This window comes from Molothrus aeneus, chromosome 9, assembly GCF_037042795.1.
Source record: "Molothrus aeneus isolate 106 chromosome 9, BPBGC_Maene_1.0, whole genome shotgun sequence".
Classification (NCBI taxonomy): Eukaryota; Metazoa; Chordata; class Aves; order Passeriformes; family Icteridae; genus Molothrus; species Molothrus aeneus.
Genome location: NC_089654.1, coordinates 30,952,932 through 30,973,280, shown reverse-complemented (window position 1 = coordinate 30,973,280; position 20,349 = coordinate 30,952,932). Strand labels below are relative to the sequence as shown.

Genomic DNA, 20,349 nt, shown 5'->3' with positions numbered 1-20,349 from the left:
TGTTTATCCAGTACGTGACCAGTGTCTCCTAAGTGTCTGCACTGTCCAATGCCTGTCACAGACACATTTTATGAAAAATCCTTTCCTTAGGATTTTTTCTCCTGAGAAGCTGAGAGGCCTCAGGAAAAAAATGTAAACAATGATTATCTGCTACTGTGGAATGCAACAGATGGATCTGTGATTGGTCTCATGTGGTTGTTTCTAATTAATGGCCAATCACAGCCCAGCTGGCTCGGACTCTGTCCTAGCCACAAGCCTTTGTTATCATTCTTTCTTTTTCTATTCTTAGCCAGCCTTCTGATGAAATCCTATCTTCTATTCTTTTAGTATAGTTTTAATATAATATATATAATAAAGTCATAAATTAAGCCTTTTAAAACATAGAGTCAGATCCTTGTCTCTTCCCTCATCCTAAGACCCCTGTGAACACTGTCACACAATGCCTGCTGTCATAAGGACAGATCTACTTGGATCTTTGTAATCTTTCCATGATTTTTAGTAATGATTTTCACCACTCTATTTTCACACTGGTCATTTGCAATAACCAAATAACAATTTTCTGATTGTCTGGGGGGTTTTCATGACTTAAAGAGATCACTTCATATGTAGAAGTGTTAATGATGTAGAAATCAAGTCCAGCTAAAAGCCTTTCCCAGCTGAGTTATATAAAAGATGGTCTTCTATTCTTCAGCTTCTGATAGAAGCAGTCTGAACCTGACATTGCAGATGTTCTTTTTTCACTGTTCGAAAACACTTAGCTCCACTTTTTCTGTAGATATGAGTCACTAACCTTATATCCATTCTCTTTGTCCATTCTTTCTCTCAGATTTATTTGCCAAAATTTTTCCTTAATCAATAATTTGTCTTGAATTAATCAACTTTTGATTTTAAATTTAAGTGGTCCTTCCAGTAATTTCAAAATTACTGTTTGTTGGGCAAAAGGAAGTATAAAAGAATGGGTGTTCCCACATCTATTTTATGTGGGAACACCCGTGAATCTAATATTTATAGATAAATCTTAAAATTGTATTTTCTTCCTGTGGTATTAAAAATAAGTTATTATAAGGTGAAATAATAGTAATCTTCAGTGTCTATGATGCCTTGTAGTGGCTACCTAGAACAGAGGCTGGACAAGACTAACAGAGTAAAAGCAGGGTATTTATTAAAGGCCTTCAATAGGTACACCTTGGGCAGTCGAAGCCCACCCAGAGCCTACACCCAAAAATGGATGACAGGTCATGGGTTTTCATACTTTTGTATGTTTGGTCCATTTGCATATTGGTGGTTAATCTTCCAATTACAGGTTCAGGTAATGAAGTAATTTAACCCAAGTTTGCACCCCCCCCCCAACTCACTTTTGTTTATGTTTCTCAGGGCCTAAGGCAGGGAGGTGTCTTTGATTCCCAGGCCTAGAGAGGAATTGTTGTGTCTGACCAAAATGTAAAGACAGTAGCTAACACTGTATATGGAGTTTAGAGCCATACGCTAAAGAACTGCAGGATTACAAATATATGAAAAATATACAAGCTAAAATCCTAAGGCATCATCTATATGGCAGCTAAACTGTTGTATAACACTAAACCATTGTGCTAGTGTTGTTTGCAGTCTGTGCTGATGCTGTGCTTTCCTAGGCTGACCCATGAGCTGCGAGGATGGGTTCACAGGCACGAGGTGGAGCGCACGCGGTCCCGGCGGCTGAGCAACAGCCAGCAGCAGCGAGCACGAGTCCCACAGGTATGTGAACAAAAAATCATTCCATGGAACGCTCTCCCTCACTTGCTTGCACTTGGCATCATAGACAAAAGTGGCCATCGTGCCTGTAATTAGGGCAGCCAACACATCCCATTTTAAATTGCTGTGTTTGGTTGATTATTACATTGTCAGATTTGTTCTTCCATACCTGCTCTTGGATTCAGGGTTTTGAATTGGTTTTTGCAGCCATCAAAATATGTTCAGCATTTTCTAAAATTAAATAAATTGTTATCCTTTTTATGGCTTCTCTGTAAGGATAAGCAATTGCTTAGTGGAGAGAAATACAACCTCTACAGCACATTCATCTGACTCACTGTTAAGGGTGACAGCTGATTCATTTTGTTGAAATATTTCTATTGTTTAAATTATTGCTAGAGGGATTATTTTTTTTGTACGACTACAGAATTATGAGACATGTGCTCATATTTCTCATTTTTTAAAATCTCTTTTATCTAGATGGCATACTTATATCAAGGCTGAAATTAAGACAATGAATTTTCAAAATATTTAAATTGATTAGATGTAGCAATGTTGCGGCGGGCGGTTGTCCAGAGTGCCGTGACCTTCCCAAAGAAGCGTCTTGAAAAAGACACCTCGGGAGCACAGCGTGTCTGTGCTCACACCGGCTGATTTCAGCTCTGTCGGGACCCGGGCGACGCAGAAGGAGAGACGGGGTCTTTGTGTGTGCTTCCAGGGAGAGCCTTTATTGAGCTTCTTCCTCAAAGGAGCCCAGAGACAAAGAGCCACTTAGGCCAGGAAAGCAGGAGTTTACCTAGGGATCTCGAGGGGTAGGACACAACACCAGGACCAGTGGGATGAGGGCACAGGGGTGGAGCAAGGGGGAAGGGCCAATGGGGTAGAAGAAATCAACCTGCAGTCGCAAAGGTCTCTGGGGTTAATTTTCTTGCTCTCCATTACCAAAAGGGTTGTAGCTCGGGTTGGCCCTCCAGGGGGGTGTGGTGGGCTTTCCCTTTGCTTATTCTCTGGCCCCCACACAGTAATAGCTTTAAAAGAATTGAGCATTACAATGTGGGAAAGACTGCAGTATTCTAGAGAAGAAGTGTTGTGTATTAAACTTGAGATCCTTCTCACCTGTGTCCAGAGCAGAATGGATGAATGTTTAGAAATGTTGTCTATGGTGCCAAGCTACCTTTCTTGTCTCTGAATGTTGGCTTCAAATTTGGCTGTATTAAAATCTTGCTGGTTTTGTTGTTCCAACTTGATTGATGACCATTTCAGTTTCTCATGTTTCAGTGGAAAAATGCACGTTTCTGTTGCAGGGTACTGATTAACCTCTGCCCCCCATTCTGTGTGTTGTATTTAATGTAGTGGCAAACCACAGAATTGCTTATTGGTTTCACTTTGTGTCATCTTTTCTTTTTTCCCCTTTTTCAGAGCTCCCTCAGTGACAAAGCAGATTCCCAGCTAATGACCATGCCTTACACAGACACCCGTCTCAGGTAAGGCAGAACAGCTTCTTTGTTACTGCTTTCTACTTAGTAACCTAGCTTTTCACCAACAGTTGATAAAGAATGACCATTTTCATCTTCTCGGTGTTCTTAAGCCAAATACATCTACTTTTCTTGGTCTAGTTCTGTCCCTTAGCAAATAACAGCTTCTAATTATTTATATTACAGTTGAAGGGACCCCTGTATCACAGCTGTACTCTTCCAGGGCTTTTCTAGCTATGAATTCTAAGAAAATCTTTGCTTTGCTCTCCAGAATCCCTTTCTAAACAGATTTGAATATTTAGGGAAAAACAGGGGGAACTGACTTTGGACTCTGAGAACATCGTTAGTTTATAAGAAGTTTTCAAAGAGCCATGAGTCTGATAAGGGAAAGATTTCTCTCATTATCTTCAAGGGTAGAGCTAGCACCAAATTATTATGATGAACTTAAAGTACCATTGTATCTCATTTGCATTCTTTGTCTCCATCTGCTGACTTTTCTCTAGTGATTATTGGAGCATGTTAATGGATAGTTTCCTGATGTCCCCTGCGCACCCCTCCTCATAACTATCCTGTCCCTCTTCCCTGGGAAGTACTGGACAGAAAAGATTTAGGAAACAAAATTTCTCTCTCCTGATCTCTGTGTGAAACTGTTTAGAAGACTGTCTGCTTTGAAGTGCCAAAGAGGAGTGTAAGAGCAGAATGGAGTATGGAGGGGACTTTTTGGTGAGAACACCACCTGAAATGGTGCTGTGGGAAGTAAGACACTGTGGCCTTCCTGTTTGCACTGCTGCTTTGAAATCAGCATCAGCCTGGGGGAAAAGAGCAAGCTGCAGGCAAATGTTACGGAAAACAGGCTGTCAAATTTTGATACATCTTGACTTACAAGAAAAAAAAAAAAGCTTTTTGAGTTCTACAGGCAGATGAAGGATAGCTGCTTCAACTGAGCACTGATGAACAAGCCTCAAGCCATAAGGCAGTTTAATATACATGCTTGCATTACTCTTGAAAAAGAATTATCTGGATTATTGGAAACAGCGTGAAACATCATGCATCTGTTGTACTCCAAAGGAAGTGAGATTTTTTGGGGTTTTTTCAGATTAAGGATGTTTATGTGAACAGGACTGGTGAGTCATGGCAGCTGCATGCTGAGACTGTCCTGGAACTGCCAAGAACATATAACAGATTTCCAGTTCCTCTTGGAGCCACCAGCTATTAGGTGCTCCATGAAATCATAGAATCAAGGGAAGTTTAGGTTATAAAGGACCTCTGGAGATCTCTAGTCCAATGTCCTACTCAAAGGCTTAACTTCAGGTTTACTGAATGCCTCTGTTAGAAGAGTCTCCTTCTCCATTGTAATCTCTATCAGGAAGCTGAGGGTTGAAAAGAATTTCAGCGAAGTCAAAGCAGTGGAGGAGATAAATTTAAGATGATTTAAAAGAAAATCATCAACACCCCTCATCTCTTTATAGTCCATGTAGCTTTTTTCAGAGGTGATTTTGTTGAGGGCTTATGTAAGAGTGCTTCTTAAGGCTTCAGGTATCAAAATGAGACTCTCCAGTTATTTTCCTAAGTTTTGCACTGTTAGGATTGTGGTTCTTGATGCATAAAGCACTGTGTCCTGCTTCATTTCTTCCCAAAACAAGCCTGTGTGCAACATCCCAATGCTCTGTGATGCATAACAAGCAGTGTCCTTCAGAGTTTTAAAACAAAAGTTCTCTTTATCTCCCAGTAAATGGCCAGGTTCAGCATCATTGTTTGGGATACGCAATTTAAGATGGTGCTTTCTTGTAATATGCCAAAGTGTTACTTAAAAAACGATAGTTTTGCACCTGGTTTTGGTTCTGGAGTTACTCCCTCCCTTTGGTGGAGCAGTCCATCGCAGTTATTGGCAGATGTGATGTCCTGCCTTGCAATATGTCACAGCATACACATATGTTGCAGTTGAGATGGCCATGATACACAGAGTATCATCATACAATTTCAGAAAGCTTCAGCCCTTACAGAGTAACACCATACCACATCAGAAGGCTTCAGGTGTCTGCCCGTACAGAATGACATCATATCCCTTCAGAAGGCTGCAAACATCTGCCCCTCTTGTTCTTTAGCCCAACCTTTGATACCTCTAATTGTTCATGCATTGTACCTGTGTCCCCTCTGTTCCCTTCTGTGATTGGTCAGTACAGCTGGGCACTCCATGTCTCATTGCTTTCAATACTGTTCACTTGCTTTTCACAGTTGTAGCCCATTAGGGATGAGGCTTGGCCACAGCCGCATTCCCAATTACCACAAACTGTGTACCTACAATAAGCCCCGGTATCACTCATATTCGATGTTTTACACAACCAGGAGAGCTTTGGAAAGACCCTGTGGTTTCTAAGTGCTTTGGGGCAGTTTTTTCCTGTGGCTGGTTTTCAGGTCTTGTTGTGTCACATGGAATGTGGGCAAGCACACAACTCTGTGTACCCTGTGTCAATTCTCAGGATGTGTTGTATGTGCAGTGCTGTGCCTTCCATCACAGCCCAGCTCCAGTGCTGGTGCCTTTCATCACAGCCCAGCTCCATGCTCCATCTCAGATGTGATGTCTTTCATCACAGCCCAGCTCTATGCTCCATCTCAGGAGGGACTTGCTGTGCCTGCGTATTTTTGTGAATGAGTAATCAAGCTCAAATTATCTCCAGTCTTTGTTTCCTGTGTGTGAAGGACAGGGGTTGTTTCCTCTCATGCATAGTTCTGCAGAAAAGGATGTGTAGAGTAGAGCTGCCTGCTCCTGATCCCCCAGGACTTACACCCCCAGTCCTATGAAAGGGCAACTGTCCTGTCAGCTGCAGTCTTCTGCTTGTAACAGGACTCGGTTAGCAGTGGAAGAGAAGATGGTGACAGCCTGTTATTACCGCTGCTTGAGAAAATCTCTTGGTGATAGATTTGCGCCTTGTTATATTTTATAAACGTACTAAAATAATCTAAATTAGCCCTCCCAGTTGAAAACCTGGGTCAGCAGAAGACAACTTGGTACGGGAGGGATGCCCAGTCAGTGTCCTTGCTGCAAACACACAGTGTGCTATTAAAGTGGAGGAAATTAAAATGACAGGTTGAAGGCCCAGCTAATGGTTTCCCTGAGTACAGCTTTCCAGTGTGATTAAATAAGTTCTTTTGGAATGGGATTGGGGAAGTATTAATGATAGCAGTATATGCTAGGAATTTCTCACCTTTCCAAGATAAACAGTGGATAAGTACCATGACTGTAGGAATTGCCAGTGTTTTGGCTTAGAATGGTTTGGAGCATCTTTTCCTCATGTCTCATGTGTAAGATGAGAACCGTGGAAAAGATAAGCTAGAATTATGTGAATATCTTATTTTTGTTCCTCTGTCTAAATTGAAATCAAGAACAAACCTTGGAGTAGACCAGGGGAAAAATCTTTGAGTTGACAAGAGGACACAGCAGAAAAAAAGAAAAGAAATGTGGGTGAGAAAGAAGGTGAATTTGTCATTTGACAGTAAATTAAAAGCTTTGTTTATGCTTAACTTTGTACTTCTTTCAATTTCAGTGGTTTGATTCTTAGCAGTAAAAGAAAATTATTTCATTACTAAATAGTTTGGTACTTTGTTTCAGAATGACATTTTATCCTTAAATTTATTTTCAGAAGTCATCACAATTTTTCAGACACTTTAGGTTGAAACCTTTTTTTCCTGTTGAGCTAGCAAACAGGTTTTTGCTGGCCTCAGAAGCATGAACAAAAACAAATCTGGAAACTTTGCCACAGTAAGACCTTTGAAACACCTTGAACTTTCAAAAAGTACTGAGTAGTTTCATTGTCTTCACCTGTGTTCTGTGTTCCTCAAGCTTCTCTCAGTGGAGGAAGAGCTGGAGTTCCTTTAAAAAGTAGGTCTCCAAAGTCTCACTGAAATTGACTGTCTTGTCTAAAATAATTACCTTTGCCCTTCTTTATTTCAGCAGGAACTCAGGGAATGAGCTGCAAGTGTATTATGCCTCTCCACAGAGCTATCAAGACTTCTTTGAAGCAATTCACCGAAGGGAAGATACCTTCTATGTGGTGTCATTCCGCAGAGTAAGTGTAGCAGGGGCTGGTACTGGCCTTTTACTCAGGTCCCTAAGATTGCTTCTAGCAGAGATACCAAAGATGACTTAGTCAAGATTGAAGGTAAATTTGTTTCTTCTGAAATTATGCTTCTCTGTGTCCTTTACAAGTAACATGGCCAGATCATGGTCTTTGTAAAACATGCTCATCATATTGGGAATGGAAAGAGTTTTGCAGGAAACATTATAGTGCCAGGGCAAGACAGCCCAAAATTGCATGAACTTTGTGGTTCAACACAAATTAGAGCTACTTAATAGGGGTACAAACCTTCTCTGCTTCTGAGTATAGGAACAAATATTCCCTCTGCATAAATTATTACTGTTAGCACAATACAGTTTTTGTCTTCCCCCAAAACTCTTGCATTTGCAGTTTTATGTATCACATATTGCAGCTGTACAGACTGCATGTGCAGGGCCACAATTTTTCTGCTGTTTTGTGACTTGTAAGTTGGCACAGATGAGCGGGCCTGCTGTCTGTGCTGAGATACAGCAGAGGCTTGTGCTGCAGCTTTGTCAGGCACAGCCTCACATCTGCAGCACAGTTACTGATGGTAAAAGCTGTTATAAAATGGAATTTCAGGTGTCTGATGGCACTTTCTGCACTGCAAGCCTGACTAGTGTCAAAGCCAGGACAGCTGCAGCAGTGAGAAGCTGGTTGGGATCTGGTGATGGAAATGATCAAGGCAGACAGTGGTTGAAACACCAACCTGGAGTTGGAGGAACTTCTTTCCTCCCTTTTGCAGAGATCTCGAGGAGTCATTAGATATGTCTGTTATGCACGTTTGGCTGACCCTGGGCCTTGCTGAGCCTCCTGCCCTGCCATTTTGCAGTTGGGGTGTTAGATGAAAATGTGCATGTTCTGTGCATGTTCACACCCAGCTGTGATCCTCCCAGGACCCTGCAAAGCTCCATTTGTTTCCTCTTCATAGGAGTGACCCGAGAGGGGCCCTGAAGTAGTGGGCACCAGTAGTGGCCATGACAACAGCTCACCCAGCTAAAACCAGTTCTGTGTAAGAACACACAGATCAGCACAGCTAGTTTGAGCAGCTCCTGTGTTGTCATAACTACCAATCTATAGATGCCATAGGTACATAGGTAATACAGCCCTGTTCCACCCGGTACATAGCAAGTTTCTTGATTTGTGAGATGCACGTCTGTAGAAAAGGTTCAGGCAAAATAAAAATAGCGGTGCTCTTCTTAGCATTAAGGTTTTATGCTGAGTAGAAATATGAGGTTAGCTTCCAGTCTTGGGATTACTTGGTTGTGTCACAAGGCTGGAATTTTGTTATTAAATGCTTGGCATGTTCTGCTGTTCTTTCAGCTAGCAACACAAATATAGCCAGCACCAGGCTCCACATATCCTGAGGATGAGGAGAAGGGAGCAGAGAATAAAAGTTTTCCTGGAAACTCTGAACAAAAATCAGAGCAGTGTTTGTAGAGTTCTGCACTTGGGGCCATTGCTTCAGCCCACCTGAATGCATGTACATGTCCATAGGTCCTGTTTACACTGTTGGGTTAATGACCTGGAAGTTGTCAGCTCTCATTTCAAGTTGCAGAGCTGTCCTTGGAAACAGTGTGTCTTGTGCTGCAGAATCCCTACAGCTTGCTCTGCTCTCTTGCTGGGAGGGGTGCAGGGGCCTTTTAAAACCATCTATGAAGTTTATTTGGTTGCAAAGCTTTTGGTATTTCTGTTTTATGAATGAAGTGTCCTCAAATAGAAGGCAGTTTCATGCATTACCTCATTTATTGTTTAAACAGGGCAAACCTGATCTAGCAGCAAGCTCTGCCCTGAGGCACTTTTCAATGATTTGCTTAGATTCTTTTGTGAGTGCAGAAGAAAGGACTCCTGCACAGCCAGAGGGGTGCCATCAGCAGGGCCCCAGCCTGGGAAGGTGCCCTTTCACCTCCTCCTGGGGATTGCTGACTTCATTTTCTCTGGACCGCAGCTCCCTTTTCCCTACTGATTAGGAGCTGTGAGAGGACTGATTCCCCCCACAGTGCTATCCCGAAGTTCACTTGTGTTGCTTGTGCTTGTCCAAGTGAGGAGCCAAGGCCTGGAGATGAAATGTTTTGTTCTCCTCTCTCGCTGTTTGCCATGCAGACACTCCCACATACTTAATAAGCTGTTACAGCCCTGTAACATAAAAAACAGAACAAGAATGCTGTAGTTAAAAGTTGCAGGGAGTGGGTGGTTCTGGTTGTAGTGCTCCAAGTGGAAGGTGGACTGTGGTTGTCAGGAGTTCCTTTCCACTTGATGTCCCTGGATCCTCTTTCCCCATTTCCTGCTCTGCAGCCTCACAAACCCCAGCATTTCTCCTGGATGCCTGCGATAAAATGGAACCTTTTTTGTGTGTTCTCACTTGCACTGCAGAAGCCATGCCCTGAGTTCCTTGGATTTTCTAGAAAATGGGATTTGCTAGGGCTACCCCTGCCTCTTACATGGTAGGACTCAGCCAAGACGTCTGGAAATGCAGGACTGGGAAGCAAAGCTGTTGCACACTGCATGTTCTTCTGGTGATGCTTGCTACCTGTAAGACTGAGATTCCCATGATCTCATCAATTTTATTTTCTCTCCTTTGTCTTGGAAGGCTTGCAGGTCCGCATATTTACAGTTAAAGTTTACGTGGGTTTTTTTTTTCCTTTTTAAGGAGGAGAGAGGAAAATAAAGTAGCATTTGGATCAGCTGAGTCCATAGAAGAAGCAGGGCTTTTGCTCTGGGTCTAAAGAAATGAATTTGTTGCTATTATCAGGGGAATCTGTAATGTCATTTTAAACAAGAGTCTGCTGCTCTGCCAACCCCCTTGATTTCTGCTCTGTAATGTCTGTGATACAAGTCTGCATGATGTGTCCTAAAAGCCCAGTGGAGTGTGGGTACAAAAGCCCAGCTGGTGGATCTGAGGTGCTTTGTCAGCAGGGAAGAGACACCTGGCTCCTCTGTGTGAGCCTGGTGTCACACAACTCTCTGTCAGAGCTCTCATCTGGTTTGCCACAGAGTATTCAGGCCTTGCAATTGTTTCTAGAATTACCTGAATAGCTAGCTTAATGTGAAAAGTAATTAACTAAATCATTGGAGAAATCAAATCCCATCCAATTTACTTTGGTCTCTAAATGCTGCTTCAGATCATTCCACCCTTGTGTGGTTAGGATCAGAGTCCCCAAAACTTGGAGTGATTAAACAACTTGGGAGTAGATTTCTCCATCCTGGAAGGTTCACTCAGTGATGACATCTCTGCAGGCTTATTTGAGGACGGTGACATTTTTTAGGGTAAGAATGTAATTACTGTTCTTAAGGGAAACAAAGTTTAGAGTTTAATTCGCTTGGGAAGTTCAGAGGACTTCTGGCATTTCCTCTCACTACTTCTCTATTTCAAAGCAGAAATGTCTTCTAATATCAAAGTTTGCCACTTGCATTTATTCCAGTGCATATAGAGTATCTTACAATAGAATGTAGTAAAAAGTAGATATTAAATGGTTTCTGTTTCTTAGAGAAAGAGTGATGCTGGCCCTATGGGAATCAATGGCAAAGCCTTTACCAGCTTCTGTAAAACCAGGAATTGGCTTTATAAATTTCTGCTTCAGTGCCATAAACCATAGAGCTTCAGGGAAACCTCTTATTATGAAAGTAAATTTCTGGTCCTATAAGCCAACATCTGCAGTAAGCATTTAACAGCTTTTTGAGTTCTGCAAACAAGTTTTTGCTGAAATTATTAAGCCAAATTTCAATCAGAACGTTTGTTCTTTCTTTATTTGCTAGGAATAAAAATGTCTAAGTTGAAATGTGCTTCTGTTGGTAATAAGCCAGTCCTGTGCTAATTGTATTTGAGATGATATAATTGTATTTGGGATGATCTGTTACTTTCAGGAAGCAAAAGATGATAAAGGCTGGCTTTGACATGCTTGTGCAGCAGCAGTTTGCTGTGCTGCACACACTGCTGGCAACAATAATTTGAATGAGGCAGGTTCCAATTCACTGCACTCCTGATGCCATCAACATCCGGCAGGGAAAACTGCTTTAGAAGAAGTTGGCTTCAGATGATGTTTCACAGCCAGAAATTCAGTCCTAACATATATTTTCCTCCTACTTTGTTGCACTTGACAATGGGTGGTTTTTACTGAACATAGTGTTTTCTGCTGTTGACTTTTTTGTGGATTTCTGCAGACTGGGATGTGTAATTTGGTGCTTCATTCAGATGAATTGATTAGACCCACATAGTCCTGCTGCCCTATCTATCTAGAGATAGAGCAGCTATTCTGTTTGAGTCCTGTGGATTTGCAACTGCGGTCTGTTAATATGCAGATTTTTGAAAGATTTTACAAACTGTCCTTTTTCCTGTGGAGCCTGACCTTAGTAGCTGTTCAGAGGAAAAAGGTTACTTTATCCCAGGATTGTAGGATTTTTAGATCTTGTCTTATATTTTATAAATATGCTGAGAATAATATGTGGTAAAAGAACTGAGGTTTAGGGCATAGTATCCATGATAAAATGGTCTGTCCTTTTCAAAGCAGAGCTCACCCTTTAGCCTGTCTTCTCTGTGAGGCCGATTCATGCCTCTCTGGGAGAATTTAGAAGCAAACAGAATGTGTGATTGTGCTTCAGCATGCCCTGAAGCTCAGTGAGTCAGCCTCTGTCAAACTACAGCTGTATTTGATTTTCAGATTTGAAAATCCGTTATGAAAACCTCCTGTTTCCATCTAAGTGTCGATAGTGAAAATTAAGTCTGGCCTGTTGTATTCTTTGTTACAAATTCCATCTTTTCTGGCCAGACTTTGGATTCTTTCTGTGTCAGGGAATTTTCTCCTTCCAAATCCCCAGTGTCCAATGAAGCTTGCCTCATTGTTTTTGTTTCTGCTGTTTCTTGAACTGTCTTCCTTTCCATATGGAATATTTCAGGTTGGTGGGGAGGAGGTAGAGGTGACTTTCAAAGGGATGGAGAGGTGATGGGGAGAAGGTTTCTCTGTGCTTTTTCTGTTACTCAGCTGGGGAAGATGTTGCTTTTGGTAGCATCTTAGAGCTTAGTCTAAAAACCTCCAGAGAGAAATCTAATAATCTAAAATGAAGTCTGATTTTTTTTGTTGGTCTATAGAACACAAATGGCCTCACCTCTGTCCTGGGATTCTCAAAATACTTGTGTATGCAAGTTAGGTAAAAGGACACTCAAAAGAAGTTAATTTAGGTTTGCAGCTAAAGGCCAGCAGTTTTTTAAAAGGTGTTTCTGTCAACACCTTCTCCTATTTTCCAAAAAACCTGACTCATCAAATGTCATCATTTGTCACTGAGGACATCCTTTGGGGGACAAAGCAGCAAAGAGATGTGTGTGTACTGTGGAGAACAAGCAGCCTGAGAGGAGGGGGAAGAGGAGGAGCAGGCAGTGAGACATCCCAGATGTGTGGGGGTGGAAGCCAGAGAAGAGCAGCCACGAGTGGCAGCTGCAGTGCAGCATCTCCTGCAGCCTCCTGGCTCAACCAGGTGCAAACAGGAGAGACCAGAACAGCATTGCAGAATGGTGTTTCTGAGAAGGGAAGTGATGCCTGTCCCAGCAAGCGGGGTTTTGTTTCCTTTGTTCTGTTCTTAGCTCCTGCTTGGGGAGCTGCTCCTACTTGGGAATCTATCCCAAGGCATTTTGGAAGCAAAGTCTTAGTCACTCTGATTTTTATCTCCTTGGGTCCCTTTGAACCCCACTGTCCTCCAAATAAAGTCAAGAATTGATGCAGTCTTGAGGACAGATGTATAAGCAGAGGCAGGAAAGTCAACTTCAATATGTCTGGCATGAAGCAAAACTCCTGTTGGATTTGGTGTGTATAGTCTTGATTCGTTTGTCTTCTCTATGGTTGCTGGAATTTCATGAATCATATTAATGCCATCACTGAATTTCTTTACACATCCCAAAACTAACTAATACTTTGTTATTTTTAAACTAGTATTTGGAAGGACAACATACAATGCAGATAATTATAGTGGAAATAAAACATGCTGCAAGAAATGTCTCCAGAACCCAAAGTGGTTGCAGGGAGACGTGACCAGTAATAGCATACACATATTTAAAATGTGCTGCATGCTTGAGAGACAAAGAGCTGTGGGCAAGAAGGAAAGGAAGATTGTTGGGTTTGGAAAACCTCTGTAAAAGTCCCACTGCTTATGAAATTGGTGTGGCCATAGGATAGAGAAGTATAATTGGGAAGCATGGGAGGAAGATGTGATTATATAGTGGGAATTGTCTCAGTAAAGGAATGACAGCAGTATCTCACTTAATGAGAGTACAGAACAGCACTAATAAGAGTACAGAACAGACAATTGCCACCCACAAAGTGAGCAGGAGCACAAGTTTATCCACAGATAATTAATTTGTGCTCAATCAGAGCAGGTGGTGAAAATATGGAGCTCTGAAACAGTTCCCTTCCTTCAGGAAATAACCCAAGTTCAATAATGCATTAATAATACTTTACTTATGCCACATAATAGTACATCTTTCTTTTGTGATAGCATGATGTTCATTGAAGAAAATTTTACTCAGATTGTTCTGAACAGTTCCCGGAAGGGAATGGTGGGCTCTTGCTTATGATCTGTAGCAGTACCTAATTGTGGGATCGATGCTGACTGAGCCCTAACTGTACAGAGACATAAATGATACCTTCATCTCTGGAACTTCAGTAGCCAGTAAGACACTGACTTGAATCTGATAAGAATGAACTGCTTGAAAAAATGACCTTCATGATACTTTTTTTGCCTTGAATGACAGTACATGCAGAGAGCACTTGAAAGTACCCCTGCTTGCCTTCTTACTTGAACTTGGCACTTCCACAGCTTCGGACTAGTGATAATTTTCTGTTCATTTTCTGGTTTTATATCTGACACTCTAGGGTCTGTATAAAAGTAGGGCACGCATAATAGAGATGGGTTTGGTTTCATTAGTGTCCTACCTTTTAGTGAATATTAATCATTACAGTATTACATTTGAAAGCATTATTTAAAATCTTAGGCACACATTTAGAGTTAATTCTGGTCAGATGAAGTTATTTGCTTCCAGTTAGAATTAATCCCTTTGCCAGATTTTTAGCTGGACAGCACACAAAGCTTATTTTATGAAGTAAGAGCCCAGGTGCTGTTATGAGTGTGCACAGATTATCATCACCTCCCACTGGACCGAATAGAACTCTACTAGCTTCCAGGTTTTATTTTTAAATAGCTGACACTCCTAGGACAAGAAGTGTGATAGAATTCACTCTACATTCTTATCTTTAAACTGACTTTGAAATTGCTTGAAAGTGGAACATAAAACTTGTTTTCAGCTTCTGGGTCTCCTAGTTGTTTGTGGTCTATCTACTGGAATGGTGATGGGTGTGAGAAGAGATCGTTTTGCCTCATGCCTGGCACGGCTTTGCTCTTCACCCTGCAGTTGGATGAACTCCAATTTTGCCAGCACATTTAATAGAGACTGTCAAGCTTTGAGTTAGTGATTAGGAATTCAGAATGCCATGGGCTAAGCTAAGAGATCCTTCACACTGGAAACCACTGTTCAGGAAATCCTCTTTGTGTTTTGATTGCAAACGTTAAAATGTGCCTGTGAATAATTCTGGCACTTGAAAGTGTTTTTCATGGAGAGAAGGCAAAGCTGTGCAGGGGTGCATGTGCACAGCTCGAGCAGTGTGTTGCAGCATGAGGATGCTGTGGAGGAGTGGCCTGCCTGCTAAATGCCATGGGCCACTGCCCTTGGAGCTGCTTGGCAAAGGGCCACCAAGTATTGCACAAGTGGTTGTTATCGTTCCTTGGTTTCGTGACTATCCAAAACAAGGTTGGAAGTGTCAGCTGTCTCAAAGAGGGTGGGAAGGTGCACAGGCCTTCCTCTCAGGATCTGAGTCCTGCCAGACTCCTGTGTGTTAAACAGTGCTCTCCTCTGAGACTCTAGAAGTGCACATTTCCAAGCTGTTCCTCAGCTTGGAGATTCTTAGGTTGAGTCACTTGTTAGCATCTGGGAAGCCCTTGTTTAATCTCCTTTCTAGGAAATCAGCATGGAGCTCTTCTCCTCTCTAAGAACAGTCCTGAGCATTCAGATCTGCAGTTTTTCATCAGGAACTCAGTAGGCAATCAGTGGGCAGGTGACTCCTGGAAAAGGCAGCTGAAAGAAAACCAATCTGCTGTCTTAGGTGATCTGGGACCACCATCTCCAGAAGGGCATCTCCTTAACATCAAGGAAATAACACTCTGGATTTCTCTTTCCTTTTGCTGGTCCATATGTTTGGCATTTGCTAACCAGCTGTAAGCCTTAACTCTCCAGCAGGCAGCAGAGGTGCTGCATAGAATCCAGGCATGAAGTTTCCCTTCCTTCTTCCTTTTTCCCACTCAATTTCCAAAGTGCCAACATAGGGAAACATGTACGAAAATGAAGGTAGACATCAACATGCTATCATTTGGAGAAAAGCAACAGATGCAGCCATTTGCTTGGTGTAAAATTTTTCACAAAATCAGGTAATTGCAGCTCTAGGAGAATGAAAGAAAGTGTAAAGAACTACATTTCCACAACTAGAAGGAAACTTTAGTTTAAGGCCACGCCAATGCTGAAAAAAGGATGTGAAGCCAGCTGGGTAAATGGCAATGTTGTGACAGGGTATTTCCATTTCAGGGTAGGGTTGGTTGGTGTTGGCTTGTTATGGCAGTCCAGGAGGAGGATATTGCCCACAGCATGGCACTTGTCAAAGGGACGTAAGAAATGCATGTAAAAAGCATGTCTGTCCCTTAATCTCATTGTCATGTACACATGTGCCTGTAAAGAGTGCAGGATAGGCCAGAGAGAAGAACCTGACCTCCTATAAGTTCTCAAATAATGATCATTTAATTCCATACAGCACTCCATCCCTCCTTTGCTCTCCTGGCAGTTCTAACCAGCACTGTCCAGCAGAGTAGAACCTCTTCACATGAATCAAGATTGATACCCTTATGACTTATTCTCTCCAAATCTTGATGGTTGACTTGAGAATTTACCTGTTTGTTTATAAAAGTCACTTCCAGCACCTTAATTCTCCTAGGAAACAGGCATCTTAGAACAAGACTAGTGTGCACTGAAAGACAAAAACCAGAACCCTGTACCTCAGCTGTGGCACCTTCTGTCCAGTTCTGTTACAAATCACCTCTAGCTGCTTGCAGTGCTTTTTCTGATTGAAAATGCCCTGACAAAGCCTTGGTGCAGCTGCCTGGACATGTAGGAAGTTATAGTGTTGAATCTGGCCCATCAGAGGATGTGTTACTGTGCTCCTGGTCTGGGTTTCCCTCCCAGTAATGGCATGTGCAGTTGTTACAGGGCTGTGTATGCTCTAGGTGTGCTTACAAACAGATCTGTGTGGGATCAGAGGGACAGAGGGGAATGATCTGCAGCCTGGGGACTGCCTGGAATTCACACTGCTTTGTGTGGGTCAGGCACAGCTCTGCAGAGCCACGAGAGGTTCAGAGGGCAGGAGGGAATGGAAGTGAAATGGAGAACATCCAGCAGGAGGAAGTAGCCTCAGGCTCTTGCTCTGCTGTAGACCTGCACATTAAGAGCATGATAAGGTATTTTTGTTGATGAGTTTAGTTAATGAAGAGAGCAGTGACTACACATATTAAATGGGTTAATGGCAAGCTGAGTTCCCCTCCAGCTAAAAGAGAATATTTGGATTGGTGCCTTCAGGGTGCTCAGTACCTCTGATAATTTGCAGAAGTCATTATGAGTCCAAGATGTTCAGTTGTTTTGTGTCGAATTAAAACCAGTACAGTAATAAGAAAAGAGGGTAGGGTTCATATGGAAGCATAATTTAGGTGATTTTAAAAGTGCCTATGCAATTGATGCTATCAATATAGTGAAATCAATTATTTTGCCATAATATTTGTACCCTCGGTGCCTAAGAGGACACTGATATATACTCATCTAAAACCTTTCAGGCATCATTCCTCACATCTTTGTTCTGTGATTAGAATTCTGGTAGAGGTTTCTTTGACTTCTGAAAGTCCCCTGTATTTTGAAATAAAAAAGCTGAAAACTCCAGTGGCTTGGTGAAATGTTGTGAATGGAGCACTTCATTTTTAAAACCCACATTTATGAAAACAGAGTTTCTGTGGTTCTCTGATATGGTTGCATCACACTTTGCAGGATGTTTGTAGAAAATGTGGAAATTAACTCAAGACTTCTTCTTCCACTAGCAAAATGTACCTAATTAGAACTATTGAAGGCAAAAGCCTCTACTGTAGTTCTAGATGCTGCTAGCACATGTTAAGTGAGAGGTGGACTGATAAAGGCTTAAGTTGGCTTAATTTGCAGCGTTCCTCTCATACTTATGTTTTTCTTTTTTAATTTCTTTGCATCTGGCTTTCTTAAAAAATGTCACAGATTGCTGTTGCTACTTTATGGACTACCAGGCACCACAAATTCTCAAGCACCACTCAAGGCTCCTTTTCTGCTAAATGGAGGCAGAAATGCTCTTCTCAATTTTCCCCACCTATCCCAAACACTTACCATTGCATGGACTGGATTTCTTTCCAGAGGTGCCTTTCCTTCTGTAAGTTTTAAAAGGAGCCCAGATAACTCTGTGAGAGAGCTAAACCTGGAAAAAATTAATCTCACCCTGAGTGGGGAGATGAAAGGCTTTTATTTGCTCAAGCTCTTATGTTCTAAATGTGGTGGAGAGCAAGTAGTGATAGAAGAGAAGTAAAGGAAGAGAGACAGGCCCAGCCTGAAAGCAATAGCCTGATGTCTTCTGAGTGGCATGCAAGCAAGCATCCCCACATTTTTATCCTCCCAAAGCTGACCTTTCCCTGTCTTTTATCTAATCTGGTGCCTGTGATCTTGCTAATTCAACTGCTGTGGCAGACAGGCAGTTACTCAGATGGTGTCAGGAGATGGACAAGGAGTGTGGTGCTCATGCACCAGTTCACACCTCTTTTTATCCATTCTCAGGCTTCAGAGCAGGATCCAAGCAAACTATTGTCACACAAGAAAGCTTTTTTGTGGAAACTGCTGTTTTCTACCAGCTGTACAATGGACAAGTGCAGGTGGCTTGTGTGATGGCTTGAACAGCACTGTAGTACTCTCACACTGTTCAAAACGGGATGATTGATTTTCTTCCCTAGCTACACGAGCAGATCCCAGGACTTTCTAAGGGTACAGACCAGTGAATCATTCACATGGTTTATCAGCACCAGAAAGGAGGGTTCCTGTTGTCCATGACAGTTCCTTGGCTGTGAGTACTCAGGTCTCTCTTTGGGCCATTTTATTTTATTATCTTGGTGGGAAAACAGCCTGAGGACCTGAGAGCACTTTCAGGAGAATCTGACCATTGCCAGAGGCTGGCAGGGAAGGAGAAGGGACCCTCCTGTTTTAGGTGGTCATGGGGATCAGATTGCTTAGGCTATGCCCAGCCATTCTGAAGGGCATTTCAGGTAGCTCCAGGGTGATTAATGAAGAATCCTCAATGTCAGGCATCCTTTTTGCTTCCAAGTAAGAGTTAGTCCTGTACCTTATATATGCTTTTAAGACCATTTTCCATCATATTGTTTTCTTGTTTTGGTTTGAGGGGTTCTTTTTAGGGGAAAATGCTGATTTTTTTATAGTACTGTTTCACTTATTAAATGATCTCTGTTTCTAAAAACTGATTTATGCGTTCCTCAGCAAGACTAGAAATTCAAACAGAGCAGATGTTTGGCAAAAAATCTGGACTCAGAACTGAGATTTAGAAGTGAAACCTAGAAGTGAAACTTAGCTACAAATGTGAAAAGAAGGAAGCTCATTGGGCTGGGCTAAATACAAACCAATAGGCAAAAAAAAAAATAAAGGGAGCTTCATCTTCATACTCTCTTAACTGAGATTATTACTAACAGAGGCAATAACTTCTTTAACATTATTATATTGAATATCTCTTTAATTAGAAGAAGCTATTAATAGTTGATGAATCCTTAGCCATACAGATGGCCTGGGATCTGCAGAATGAGAAACATCTTTCCAACAAGCAGCTGTAATGTAATACACATTGCACAGCTTAAAATGCTGCCATCGAATTTGGATTCAGCCCACTGCATCCTGATATTCAAACCATGTTGTCTGTGCACCAGCATTTTGAGGGAAACAGAAGGCAGTTTGGCTTTGGAGCCCCAGCCATGGCCTGAGTGTGCCAGACCACTGTGCAACCATGGCAGCCCAGGAACTCTGCCTGTCCCTGCTGCCAGGATGTGCAGAGACCCAGCTTTGAGATCAAGTCATTGCAGAGCTCTGAGTAAAGCTGGGGGGTTCAGGCAAAAATGCAACTTACTGGTGACTGAGAAGAGTGTTTATTTCTGTGTTTTCTCCATGTGTTTCTTTCCTTATGTCCTGTGTTGCTCTGTTCTTGGGGGCTTGGCAGTGGCATTTGCATTGGGGGTGATTATATTTATTAAAAGGTATTCTTTTATTCAGCTTTGGCATGATTTGCAAGGAAGGAGAAACTGCTTTCAGCAGTGAAATCAGAGGACCCAGTTCTTCAGGTTCCATAGAAAGGTGCTTTCAAAGCTGCTTTACCCAGCAGGTACTGGCAATGCAAATGAGATCTGTATTTTTAAACGAGGTCAAAGGCAGTTTAGTAAAAGTACTGCCTCTGTTTATAAAACAGCTTTCTGCCTGTGACCATCAGCATGGTGACCTAAAACATAATTTCTTGCTACTGCTTGGGAGGTGATTACCTCCATCTCATTGGAGTTAACTTCATAGAGGTTTAGAGAGAGATTCAGGTACCCTGAGCATATGAGGCTAAAGGATGGGGGGAGGAGGAGATCCCCAGAAACTTAGCTCACAGTCAGTTGCTTTTTCCAAGAATTTGAGGGACAGCAAACACTTCTAACCCAGACTTTCCAGTCCTCTGATGTATTTCTGTGTAATTGATGCAACTTCCACAATTAGGAAAGATTTGTTGCTAATTTCCTGTACATCTGCTGTGCTCTCAGAAGCAGCATCTCTCTGGCTGCAAATGTGAATCAAGCTGCCACTGTCTGCTCTTGGGCAGTAACATGGGTTAACCCCATCCAGTAAATAAGAACCATGCAGCCACTTGTTCATG

The 20,349-nt window shown here is 42.1% G+C and overlaps 1 protein-coding gene across 2 annotated transcripts in view; it reads left to right on the top strand.

Annotated features, from left to right (window-relative positions):
* Positions 1–20,349, top strand: part of ATF6 (activating transcription factor 6) — a 76,623-nt gene that overhangs the window by 26,204 nt on the left and 30,070 nt on the right. Inside the window, exons 12-14 of one of the 2 annotated variants that reach the window (XM_066556210.1) lie at positions 1,632–1,734; positions 3,148–3,212; positions 7,159–7,270. In XM_066556210.1, the coding sequence (XP_066412307.1) occupies positions 1,632–1,734; positions 3,148–3,212; positions 7,159–7,270 (280 nt within the window). Of the gene's footprint in view, positions 1–1,631; positions 1,735–3,147; positions 3,213–7,155; positions 7,271–20,349 lie in introns of both variants that reach the window. The other variant, XM_066556209.1, reaches the window with a different exon arrangement.